Below are 13,970 nucleotides of genomic sequence, written 5' to 3' on the forward strand. Positions count from 1 at the left end.
GAATTTGTTTTGTAGCAACAATACAGTGCAAAGGTACTAAAATACAAACTAAATAGTGCAAAACAATTAATGATGAGATGAGGTTCATGGGTTCATAACTCACTATCATGAGTTTCGATCTAATAGTATTAGCTATAGTAGTGAAAAGATAACTGGGGAAGATGCAGAGACTTTATGACCAGAGTACATCTTCATGGAAGCTGAAAGTTCCAATGTATACTTTTCTTATTTCTAGAATGGTCCTTGAACTTACAAACTTCTAACTCAGAGACAAGTACACCACTCCTGGCTCAGCACTAAGGTTGGCATGCTTCAGAACAATGACAGTGCTGGGGACATTCATCATAGCCTCTGTGCAAATCTGGTTTCCCACAGCACTGGATATTCTCACATCGTGGCAGGAGGAATCAAACAGTTATTGTTGAGTAAGGGGGAAGAATTACAATGTTGAAAAAGCATAATTGGAATTATCCAAGGGTGGGGATAGCTAAGCAATAAATCAAGTTATAGATTAGTATGAATAAAGTTGGGGATTGAAACATAAAACTAATAAGAATTAGGGTGATTGCTGTTGAAGCCTGTTGGGTTGTTAATTTATCGGGAAAAGGTAAGAGTATCTGATGTGATGAGTCTGAAATAGACAAGGTACTTGATTTTTAAAAATTGAGGACTACAAGGAACTGATAAAGTGAAGCAAGGGTCAAGGTCAATCAGTTTAATTGCTGAGCAAGGTTGCAGTCACTTCACCTACATTTGCTCTTATTTATTGTGTTCCAAAAATATCAGGGAACAAAAATGCAAAAATTAGGATGGTCGATTGTGGGCATAGAGTTTGGAAAAAAAGTCTTACACTGAAGAAAAGCTGTCTTATGTTGACATGACGTATTGAGAGGTAAAGCCTGCATTGCACTGGTGTTGTGTTGAGAAAACCAGATTGTATTGACACTCTATTGTGCAGAGTAAAACAGCTCTGTTTTATTTGCAGATACCTCGTTTCCATTCTTCTGACTATCCAGTGATTGCATTTTGTTATTCATGTACTCATGTTAGTTTTTTGTCCCAACTCCTTGCTGTAGGATATGCTCCAGTGACTGGAATGTGTCACCCAGTTCGTAGCTGTACTTTAAACCATGAAGATGGGTTCTCTTCGGCATTTGTCGTAGCACACGAAACTGGTCATGTGTAAGTTTTAAATATTCACGTAATAAAGTCACCCCCAGCCCAAGTAAAATATATTATTTCAGCAGCAGTCTATGGGCCAAGTGACGTTATTGGTCTTGTGTTGACTACAGTGCCACTTGTCATCACTTCCAATGTAACTAGATGTCATGGGTGTACATGGAATTACATGGGTTTCCTGCAGACAATCAAACCCAGTCACTTCCGGAACACTAAAAGAAAGGCAAGACCAAGGACTTGCATTTATGAAGTACTTGGCATGACCTCTAAGCAACCTTTGCACTTTTTAACTTGATTGATTGATTGCAATAAGGCTGAGAGGTGGTAGAATTCTTGGGTCTAATGTATCACTTTCAAAGAGCCTGCACTGGACATGTTAATCAAAGCGGCTTTCATAGACGATATGATTCTCTGCTTGCATGTGACATATAGCCATGTTAATTTGGAAACTGCATATATTATTAACAGACCACAAAAAGAACAGGGGAGAGCTGATTGAGGTACAGCAAATAAAATTATGAGAGGCATAGACAGGGAGATGGTCAGAGTCTTTATCTCAGGTTGGAAATGTCAAATATGAGAGGGTGTAGCTTTATGGGGAGAAGAGGAAAGTTTAAATGAGATTTAAGGGACAAGTGTTTTAATACAGAGAGTGGTAAATGCCTGGACCTCCCGGGGTATGACAGAAACAGATACAATAGCAATGTTTAAGAAACATTTCCTTGACAGAAAATGGATAAATATAAACCATATTCTGGGAAATGAGATGAGTTTAATTGGCATAATTGGTCACTGTGGATATTGTGGACTGGAAGGCTTATTCCTGTGCTGTGCTGCTCGATGTTCTGAATCAAATTAGATTTTCACTTGAACATTTGCTGCTGTGAAGTTCTCAGAGTTGTCCAGAGTTGATCATTCTATCTGGACCTCAGTGGCTCTGCAGAGAAGTTGCATTACTTAACAAAATTCCTGTAATGCAAATCCTTTTGTCAGACTTTTTCAGAAAGCCTCTCTGAAGATTATTGCCTTGAAGAGTCAGTCAGTTGAAGTGAGGAAACGGGTACTAAGCCGTTGAGTGTGGCGCTAGGGAAGTGAGTGAGGTCCTTGCAGCACTTTACATCATTGTTCACCACGGAAAGGTGAAGAATGATGGTAAGTTTATGAAGAGGTATGTTGATATTCTAGGGTGTGTCATTATTAAGGGGGAGAATGTGTTGAAAAACATTAGAGTAGGTGGCTCCCAAGACCCTGAAGGTATCTGTCCCAAGATAACAAGGGAAGAGACAGAGGAGATTGCTGGACCCTTGGCAGAGGTCTTTGTATCCTCTACTCATGGATTGCTAGAGTTGTGTTTCTTTGTGTAAGAACGGCAACAGAGACAAACCTGGAAAATACAGGCTGGAGAGTGATTGAGACGTTATTGAGGAAGATTGTTGGGGAACAAATTTACTCACATTTGTAAAATGGATATATTAAGCAATGTCAGCATGGCTTTACACAGGGAATTTCTGTCTCATAAAATCGATGAGAGTTTTTTGAGGAAGAGATGAAGATGACTGATGAAGATAGGCAGTGGATATAGAAACCATAGAAAAAACTACAGTGCAGAATCAGGCCTTTTGGCCCTTCTTGGCTGTGCCGAACCATTTTCTGTCTAGTCCCACTGACCTGCACACAAACCATATCCCTCCATACACCTCCCATCCATGTATCTGTCCAATTTATTCTTAAATGTTAAAAAAGAACCCACATTTACCACCTCGTCTGGCAGCTCATTCCACACTCCCACCACTCTCTGTGTGAAGAAGCCCCCCCTAATGTTCCCTTTAAACTTTTCCCCCTCACCCTTAACCCATGTCCTCTGGTTTTTTTCTCCCCTTGCCTCAGTGGAAAAAGCCTGCTTGCATTCACTCTATCTATACCCATCATAATTTTATATACCTCTATCAAATCTCCCCTCATTCTTCTACACTCCAGGGAATAAAGTCCTAACCTATTCAACCTTTCTCTGTAACTGAGTTTCTCAAGTCCCGGCAACATCCTTGTAAACCTTCTCTGCAATCTTTCAACCTTATTAATATTCTTCCTGTAATTTGGTGACCAAAACTGAACACAATACTCGAGATTCGGCCTCACCAATGCCTTGTGCAACCTCATCATAATATTCCAACTCTTATACTCAATACTTTGATTAATAAAGGCCAATGTACCAAAAGCTCTCTTTACAACCCTATCTACCTGTGACGCCACTTTTAGGGAATTTTGTATCTCTATTCCCAGATCCCTCTGTTCTACTGCACTCCTCAGTGCCTTGCCACTTACCCTGTATGTTCTACCTTAGTTTGTCCTTCCAAAGTGCAATACCTCACACTTGTCTGTATTAAACTCCATCTGCCATTTTCCAGCTGGTCCAATCCCTCTGCAAGCTTTGAAAACCTTCCTCACTGTCCACTACATCTCTAATCTTTGTATCATCAGCAAATTTGCTAATCCAATTTACCACATTATCATCCAGATCATTGATATAGATGACAAATAACAATGGACCCAGCACTGATCCCTGTGGCACACCACTAGTCACAGGCCTCCACTCGGAAAAGCAATTCTCTACTTCCACTCTTTGGTTTCTTCCATCGAGCCAATGTCTAATCCAATTTACCACCTCTCCATGTATACCTAGCGACTGAATTTTCCTAACTAACCTCCCATGCGGGACCTTGTCAAAGGCCTTACTGAAGTCCATGTAGACAACATCCACTGCCTTCCCTTCATCAACTTTGCTGGTAACCTCCTCAAAAAACTCCAATAGATTGGTCAAACATGACCTACCACGCACAAAGCCATGTTGACTCTCCCTAATAAGTCCCAGTCTATCCAAATGCTTGTAGATTCTCTCTTAGTACTCTCTCCAATAATTTACTCACTACCAACGTCAAACTTACCGTCCTATAATTTCCCGGATTACTTTTTGATCCTTTTTTAAACAACTGAACAACATGAGCCACTCTCCAATCCTCCGGCACCTCACCCATAGACAGTGACATTTTAAATATTTCTGCCAGGGCCCCCGCGATTTCAACACTGGTCTCCTTCAAGGTCCGAGGGAACACCCTGTCAGGTCCTGGGGATTTATCCACTTTAATTTGCCTCAAGATAGCAAGCACCTCTTCCTTTTCAATCTGTACAGCTTCCATGATCTCACTACTTGTTTCCCTTAATTCCATAGACTTTATGCCAGTTTCCTTAGTACATAGAGACGCAAAAAACCCATTTAAGATATCCCCCATTTCTTTTGGTTCCGCACATAGCCGACCACTCTGATCTTCAAGAGGACCAATTTTATCCCTTACAATCCTTTTACTCTTAATATACTTGTAAAAGCTCTTTGGATTATCCTTCACTTTGACTGATAAGGCAACCTCATGTCTTCTTTTAGCCCTCCTGATTTCCTTCTTAAGTATTTTCTTGCACTTTTTATACTCCTCAAGCACCTTATTTACTCCCTGTTTCCTATACATGTCATAGAACTCTCTCTTTTTCTTTATCAGAGTTCCAATATCCCTTGAGAACCAAGGTTCCTTATTCCTATTCACTTTGCCTTTAATCCTAACAGGAACATACAAGCTCTGCACTCTCACAATTTCTCCTTTGAAGGCTTCCCACTTACCAATCACATCCTTGCCAGAGAACAACCTGTCCCAATCCACGCTTTTTAGATCCTTTCTCATTTCTTCAAATTTGGCCTTCTTCCAGTTCAGAACCTCAACCCTAGGATCAGATCTATCCTTGTCCATGATCAAGTTGAAACTAATGGTGTTATGATCACTGGAACCAAAGTGCTCCCCTACACACACTTCCGTCACTTGTCCTAACTCGTTTCCTAATAGGAGATCCAATATTGCATCCCCTCTAGTTGGTACCTCTGTATATTGATTTAGAAAACTTTCCTGAACACATTTTACAAACTCTAAGCCATCTAGACCCCTAACCGTATGGGAGTTCCAATCAATATGTGGGAAATTAAAATCCCCTACCACCGCAACTTTATGTTTCCTGCAGTTGCCTGCTATCTCTCCGCAGATTTGCTCCTCCAATTCTTGCTGACTATTGGGAGGTCTATAATACAACCTCACTAATGTGGCCATACCTTTCCTGTTTCTCAACTCCACCCATAAGGACTCAGTAGACAAGCCCTCTAATCTGTCCTGCCTGAGCACTGCTGTAACATTTTCCCTGGCAAGAAATGCTACTCCCCACCTTTCATTCCTCTGCCTCTATCATATCTGAAATATCGGAACCCTGGAATATTAAGTTGCCAGTCCTGCCCCTCCTGTAGCCAAGTTTCACTGATTGCTATAATGTCATAATTCCACGTGTCAATCCACGCCCTCAACTCATCCGCCTTCCCCGCAATACTCCTAGCATTGAAATATATACAGCTCAGAAGATTTTTACCGCCACTCACAACCTTTCTATTAGCGGATTTGCTTGAACTTTTAACATCATTTATTTTCACCCCAGCCACACTGTCAGCTCTGGCAGTCTGTTTCCCATCCCCTTGCAAATCTAGTTTAAACCCTCCCCAATAGCACTAACAAACCTCCCTGAAAGGATATTGGTCCCCCTGTAGTTCAAGTGTAACCCATCTCTCTTGTACAGGTCCCACCTGCCGCAGAAGAGGTGCCAATGATCCTGAAATCTGAAACCCCGCCCCCTACACCAGTTCCTCAGCCACTTGTTCATCCTCCAAAGCATCCTATTCCTACCCTCACTGGCACCTAGCACAGGTAGCAATCCTGAGATTACCACCATGGAGGTCCTGCTTTTCAACCTCCTACCAAGCTCTCTAAACTCACTCTCCAGGACCTCCTCACTCTTCCTTGCTATGTCATTGGTACCGATGTGTACCATGACATCTGGCTGATCACCCTCCCACTTCAGAATGTCATGCAATCGATCAGAGACATCCTTGACCCTGGCACCCAGGAGGCAACAAACCATCCTGGATTCTCTGTCACGACCACAGAACCTCCTATCTGCACCTCTAACTATCGAATCCCCTATCACTACCGCTCTCCTCTTTTCCCCCCCTCCCTTCTGCACTGCAGAGCCAGACTCAGTGCCAGAGATCCGGCTACTGCAGCTTGTCCCAGGTAAGTCATCCCCCCCAACAGTATCCAATGTGGTATACTTGTTGTTGAGGGGAATGGCCACAGGGGAACCCTGCTCTGCCTGCCCTTTCCCCTTCCCTCGCCTGACAGTGACCCAATTTCCTGTCCTCTGCTCCTTTGGCGTAACTACCTCCCTGTAGCTACGATCTATAATCTCCTCATTCTCCCGAATGATCCGCAGGTCATCCAGCTCCTGCTCCAGTTCCCTAACACGGTTTGTCAGGAGCTGCAGCTGGATGCACTTCTTGCAGGTGTTGTTGTCAGGGACACCAGGGGTCTCCTTAACTTCCCACATCCTGCAAGAGGAGCATTCCAACATCCTGCCTGGCATTCTCTCTACTCTAAACAATCTGAACAAAAAACTTACCAGAACCTACCCTGGCCTCTGCCTGTTCTCACCGAAGCCTGTTGAGCCAAAGCCGTCCCACTCTGACTCAGTCCACTCCGACGACGGCCGCTACAACGCTACCCATCATAATTTTATATACCTCTATCAAATCTCCCCTCATTCTTCTACGCTCCAGGGAATAAAGTCCTAACCTATTCAACCTTCCTCTGCAACTGAGTTTCTCAAGTCCCGGCAACATCCTTGTAAACCTTCTCTGCACTCTTTCAACCTTATTAATATCCTTATGGGTGGAGCTGAGAAACAGGAAAGGTATGGCCACATTAGTGAGGTTGTATTATAGACCACCCAATAGTCAGCAAGAAATGGAGGAACAAATCTGCAGAGAGATAGCAGGCAACTGCGGGAAACATAAAGTTGTGGTGGCAGGGGATTTTAATTTCCCACATATTGATTGGGACTCCCATACTGTTAGGGGTCTAGATGGTTTAGAGTTTGTAAAATGTGTTCAGGAAAGCTTTCTAAATCAATATATAGAGGTACCAACTAGAGGAGATGTAATATTGGATCTCCTATTAGGAAACCTTTCCTGTTTCTCAGCTCCACCCATAAGGACTCAGTAGACAAGCCCTCTAATCTGTTCTGCCTGAGCACTGCTGTAATATTTTCCCTGACAAGCAATGCTACCCCCCCCACCTTTCATTCCTCTGCCTCTATCACATCTGAAACATTGGAACCCTGGAATATTAAGTTGCCAGTCCTGCCCCTCCTGTAGCCAAGTTTCACTAATTGCTATAACATCATAATTCCAAGTGTCAATCCGCGCCCTCAACTCATCTGCCTTCCCTGCAATATTGTCTGCATGGATTTTAGCAAGGCATTTGCTAAGGTCCCTTCTGGCAGGTTGGTTGAGAAGATTTGGTAAATTGAATACAAAATTTGTTTGGTTATAGAAACAGAGGGCTATGCTTTTCTGACCGGAGGTCTGCGCCTATTGCTGTTCCGTAGTCGTGGGAGGACCTCTGTTATCCACAATATTTATAAGTGATTTGGATGAAAATGCAGGTGGTCTGATTAGACCATAAGACATAAGAGCAGAATTAGGCTATTCAACCCATTCAGTCTGCTGTACAATTTTTTTAGATTAGATTAGATTAGATTATGAGGACACACAGTCCTCTTTTATTGTCATTTAGTAATGCATGCATTAAGAAATGATACAGTGTTCCTCCAGAATGACATCACAGAAACACAAGACAAATCAAGACTGAAAACTGACAAAAATCACATTATCACATTATTATAACATACAGTTACAACAGTGCAAAGCAATACCATAATTTGGTAAAGAACAGACCATGGACACGGTAAAAAAAAGTCTCAAAGTCTCTCGAAAGTCCCATCATCTCACGCAGACGGTAGAAGGAAGAAAAAAAACTCTCCCTGCCATGAACCTCCAGCGCTGCAAACTTGCCGATGCAGCACCCTAGAAGCACCCGACCACAACCGACTCTTGAGTCCTTCCGAAAACTTTGAGCCTCCGACCAGCCCTCCGACACCGAGCACCGAGCACCATCTCTGCCGAGTGCTTCATCCCCGGCCCCGGCAATGGGCAATAGACAAAACCGAGGATTTGGGGCCTTCCCTCCGGAGATTCTCGATTGCACAGTAGCAGTGGCAGTGAAGCAGGCATTTTGGAAGTTTCTCCAGATGTTCCTCCGTGCTTCTTCACATCTGTCTCCATCAAATCATGATTGTGCACTGCCCCTACTTAACAAATACGATATCATTTCAGAGCGGCCACGCGCGCTGCATCGCACCACCATCTTCTCCTCTCCTCCATCATCATGGCTAATCCATTTCCCTCTCAACCTTCTTCCAGTAGCCTTTCACACTCTGATTAATCAAGAGCCTATCAATCTCAGCATTAAATGTACCCAATGACTTGGCCTCCTCAGCTGTCTGTGGCAATGACTTCCACAGATTCACTACCCTCTGGTTAAAAAAATTCCTCCTCCGCTCTGTTCTAAATGGACATACCTCTATTCTGTGGCTGTGTCCTCTGGTCCTACACTCACCCACCAAAGGAAACATTCTTTCAGACATCCACTCTATCTCGGCCTTCTAACATTCAATAGGTTTCAATGAGATCCTCCCTTGTTCTTCTAAATTCCAATGAATAAAGGCCCAGAGCCATCAGTCCCACCTCATACAATAAGCCTTCCATTCCTGGAATCATTCTAGTGAATCTTCTCTGAATCCTCTCCAATGTCAGCACATCCTTTCTTAAATCAGGAGCCTAAAATGCTCACAATACTGCAAGTGAGGTCTCACCAGTGCCTCGTAAAGCCTCAGCATTACATCCCAGCTTCTCAATATTCTAGTCTTCTCAAAATGAATGGTAACATTGCATTTGTTTTCCTTACCACAGGCTCAACCTGAAAATTAACCATTGGGGAATCCTGCACTAGGACTCCCAAGTACCTTTTCACCTTGGATTTTTGAATTTTCTCCCCGTTTAGAAAATAGTCTCCTTTTTTATTCCTTCTACTAAAGTGCAACACTGTATTTCATTTGCCATTTCTTTGCCCATTCTCGTAATCTGTGCAAATCCTTCTGCAGCCTCAGTGCTTCCTCAACTCCACCTGCCCCAGCACCTATCTTTGTATCATCCAAAAACCTGGCCACAAAGCCATCAATTCCATCATCCAAATCATTGGCATATAATGTAAAGAAAAGTGGTCCCAACACAGACCCCTGCAGAACGCCACTAGTCACTGAGTGCCAATCAGAAAAGCATCCCTTTATTCCCACACTTTGCCCCTCTATACTCCACTATAATACTGATACCTCTGACTGTTGATACCTCTGACTGTAGCATGAAAATTAATTGTCAGAGTTGTAGATATTGAGGAAGGTTGTCAAAGGGTACAACAAGATGTAAACCCATTCAAGATTTGGGTGGAGAAATGCCAGATTTTAACCCAAAGTATCTCCCTTTACAATTGGATTTTGTAAGGTGAGATATTTTGGGGAGTGAAATGCAAAATGGGAGTTTGCATTATTGAGAAGGCCCTTACAATCATGGTAGACAAAGGGGTTCGACGTGCAAGTCTATAGCTTCCTGACTGCGGCAGCAGAAGGGTCGGTTGGTAAAGAAGGCCTACAGCACTGCTGCCTTTATCAGGACGCTAAGCATTAAAATGTAAGGAGCCCCTTGTTGCAACAGGACTAAACTTTAGTCAGGCCGCATTTAGAGTATCATATGCAGTTCTGCTTGCTTCACTATAGAAAGAACGTGGAGGCCTTGGACCATCAGGCCTATGAACCAGTAGAGACAACTTCATTCGCTTCATCACGGAACTGTGCCCATAACCTGTGGGACTTGCTTTCAATGACTCTTCACCTCATGTTCCCGATATTTATTGCTTATTGTTTTACTCTTTCTTTTTGTATTTGCAGTTTGTTGTCGTTTGCACATCGGTTGTTTTTCTATCCTATTGGGTGCATTGATTCTACAATGTTTCTTTGTATTTACTGCGACTGTCTGCAAGAAAATGAATCTCGGGTTTTGTATAGTGACATATATGTATTTTGATAATTAATTTACTTTGAACTTTGAAAAAGTTCGCTGAGAATATTTACTGGGTTGGACTGTCGTAATAAGAGGTGTTGGCCAAAGCTGTGTTGTTTTCTTCTGGCGAGTCTTGGGCGAAGGGGCAACGTGATGGAAATATATAAAATTATGAGAGGCATAGATCGGGTACGTAGTCAACTTTCTTCCCAGGGCAGTAATGTCAAATACCTGGGGACATGGGTTCAAGGCGACAGGTGAGGAGGGGCAGGGGGGAGCTTTAAAGGAGATGTGTGAGGTGAGTATTTTTCACAAAGAATGTGAAATGCTGGGGAGATAGTAGAAGCAGAGACGACAGCAACATTTAAGAGGCACTTAGACCGATATGTGAACAGGCAGGGAATAAATAGATTAGGAGCATGTGCTGGTAGATGAGATTAGTTTGGAGTGTCATATCATTGGCAGGGTCATGATGGGCCAATAGGCCTATCCCTGTGTTGTACACTTCCAAGTTCTATGCTGTACATTTTGTATTGCACTTCATCACATCTGAAGAGTTTCTCAAAACTTCTAATGTTAAAAGTGTATTTATTCTTAATATGTGGTGCAACTTGCACAAAGGACTGTTCAACAAATCAGGAATGAGTCTATTTTTTTGCGTTATTGCTTCAAACAGGGTATGATTCACTGCTCTCCAGCAGTGTTACTAGTCACCTACATCCTCCCTAACCAGGACAAATTTAAAAATGCCACTCTCTGAACATGGGAGTGGAATAATGTTCAACCACCTAGTATAACTAAATCAGAAAATATTCGGGAATATGGGCACTGCAAAACTTAAGCTCTGACTAATGATTAAGTGATGTTACTACACTTTCTTCAAATAATGCCAAGTATTCCCAATCTTACAACCTTTTTTCTGGAACTCTCCTAGCTTGGGAATGGAGCACGATGGTCAAGGCAATCGGTGTGGTGATGAAACCAGTATGGGGAGTGTAATGGCGCCCTTGGTCCAAGCTGCATTTCATCGATTTCATTGGTCTCGGTGTAGTGGGCAAGAGCTGAAGCGATATCTTCAGTAAGTATCTCAACTGGCTGGAAAAATGGTTTACATTTTCTTAAATCTTCTATATTGATGCTATGTAGGATAGAAAGGGGCTATGGTGATTAGTACAGTGATGGATGCTTTGTTAATTCTGGAAAAAACTATTATTCAAGTAACTTCATTCGGCCTGGAGAAAATGCAAATTAAATTATGCTAAGCCGTATCCTCTGTAAGTGGTACGGCAGGGTAGCTTTTAGAATAGTGTAATTATGGAGCCAGTGACCCAGATTCGATTCTGCTGCTGTCTATGAGGAGTTTGTGCATTCTCCCCATGACCACTTGTCCAGGTGCTTTAGTTTCCTCCCACGCTCAAAGACGTATAGGTCAGTAGGTTAACTGGTGATATGTAATCGGGTGGTGACGGATCAATAGGCTGGAAGGGCCTGTCACTATGCTATATCAGTAAATAGATAATTGTTGCTACCTGGTGTTACTAGTTATGGACAACTGGACATGACCTTTGCCCAATTATGTATTTGCTGGAGTGGAAAAGGCTAAGTATAGATAGAAAGATAATTTATAAACTGATAGATTGAATTAGGGATGTTTGTTTCATTTCTTGAAATGTTCAATTTGTCACAGAATGTTCAGGCACATTTGGAAAATTCTTGTGCTGTCTGTTTTCAGATAAAGATATTTCCAAAGGAAGCAGGTTATGTAAAAGCAATATCATCTTTAATGGGGAAGGTGGATGAAGACCGAGCAAAGAAAGGTGGTACTGAATCATAGCAATATGCAGATAATGCCTTTTGACTTAAGATTGTTCGTGTGTGCCAATCTCTTCAACAAAGCATCATTCAAAAGGGCAGTTGAAGAAAAGCAAAGATTTTAGCTTAAGCCCTTATATAAACTTTCCGGGAGAGGCTGTGAGAAGTCATTCTTGATAGAGGACGGTGAACAAGTATGGAATTTGAACAAATTAATGTAAAATAAATTTTGTTGAATTTTTAGAGGAGGTGACAAACTTGCTGGCTCACATCTTTTGAGTTGGTGACGAGGGCAGTGACTCTTACAATATCTAAGTAGGATATGGACAAGCATTTGAATTTGTCAAGGTATTGGACACTATGATTCAAGTGAAAATAAATAGGATAGGTTTCAATGGGTATCTGATGTGCAGCATGGATGTGGTAATCCAAAGGGATCTTTTCAATGCTGTACGACTCGATGACAATCAGTGGATGGCACTTGTACTTGATTGTTGCAAAAATGAAAGTTCATGAAATTGATGACAATGCTTGTCATGCATAGAGAAATGTTGTGAGCATAAAAGAGAATTTAGAATAACGGGACACACATCAAAGTTGCTGGTGAACGCAGCAGGCCAGGCAGCATCTCTAGGAAGAGGTACAGTCGACGTTTCAGGCCAAGACCCTTCGTCTAACTGTTAGTCCTGACGAAGGGTCTCGGCCTGAAACGTCGACTGTACCATTTCCTAGAGATGCTGCCTGGCCTGCTGCGTTCACCAGGGGCTTTATTACCATATTGTACATGTATGTTACCTAAGGCATGAAATGTGTATGTAGCGTATTTGGATCTCTTTAGATCCTTAAAAATTTCCACCATAAGGTTTTTGTTGTCTTGGTCTGGGCCTGTTATGGACACTGTGTTAGACTTTGATCATTGTAATAAATTAAAAACCAAAGCATCATTGTATTACATAATTGCTATTGCAAAGGAAACATAACTAAAGTACAAGAGAAAAGAACTTTTATTGTAATTATAGGGAATTGGTTTGACCATTCATGGAATACTGTGTGTGCTGTACAGCCCTTGCTTAAGTAAGAATATACTTGAATTGAGTCCAAGATTGATTTCTATGGTAAGCAGATTGTAGAGTGAGCAGATGTTGAGTAGGATAGTCGATTATCTCATAGCATTTAGGAGAATGAGAGATATTCTCATCGAAAAATAAATTTGAAGAGTTTGGTAGGGTGTTCTGTGTGTCCATATACCTAAAACTAGAAGTAGTATTAGAGTAAATGCTCAGCCATTTAGGACTCAGAAAGTTACAACTTTTTACCAAGTTGTATGTCTTTGATCACCTCTACCTCAGAGTCCTGTAAATATTTCATTTTGAGTATTTTCAATTTGTAATGGAAAATGAGAAAATGACAACTGGAATAGGCTTGAAAGTCTGAATAGTCAACTCATCTCATCTTGCATCGTTCTGTGATGGATTTTGTTCTTTGTTATCCTACCATTTACTTTTTTCATGATGTTTCTGTTGGACTGATCAGTGACTGGTAATTTCAATATTAAAGTGATAGGATATAAAACTGTTTTCAGTTGTGTAAGAAAGTCCTGTGTCTGCTGTCTAGAAACCAAGAGTTCCTGCTGCTGGCAAACTAGAGGATTTAATTTTTGTTCAGATTGTTTAGAGTAGAGCGAATGCCAGGCAGGATGTTGGAATGCTCCTCTTGCAGGGTGTGGGAAGTCAGGGAGCCCTCCGGTGTCCCTGACAACAACACCTGCAGGAAGTGCATCCAGCTGCAGCTCCTGACAAACCGCGTTAGGGAACTGGAGCAGGAGCTGGATGACCTGCGGATCATTCGGGAGAATGAGGAGATTATAGATCGTAGCTACAGGGAGGTA

At 42.1% G+C, this 13,970-nt stretch overlaps 1 protein-coding gene across 7 annotated transcripts in view; it reads left to right on the top strand.

Annotated features, from left to right (window-relative positions):
- Positions 1-13,970, top strand: part of adamts3 (ADAM metallopeptidase with thrombospondin type 1 motif, 3) — a 370,913-nt gene that overhangs the window by 269,152 nt on the left and 87,791 nt on the right. For all 7 annotated transcript variants that reach the window (XM_072281905.1, XM_072281906.1, XM_072281908.1 and 4 more), the window contains 2 exons: positions 1,077-1,182; positions 11,205-11,348. In XM_072281905.1, coding sequence (XP_072138006.1) covers positions 1,077-1,182; positions 11,205-11,348 — 250 coding nt within the window. The remainder of the gene's footprint in view (positions 1-1,076; positions 1,183-11,204; positions 11,349-13,970) is intronic.

Source organism: Mobula birostris, chromosome 17, assembly GCF_030028105.1.
Source record: "Mobula birostris isolate sMobBir1 chromosome 17, sMobBir1.hap1, whole genome shotgun sequence".
Classification (NCBI taxonomy): domain Eukaryota; kingdom Metazoa; phylum Chordata; class Chondrichthyes; order Myliobatiformes; family Myliobatidae; genus Mobula; species Mobula birostris.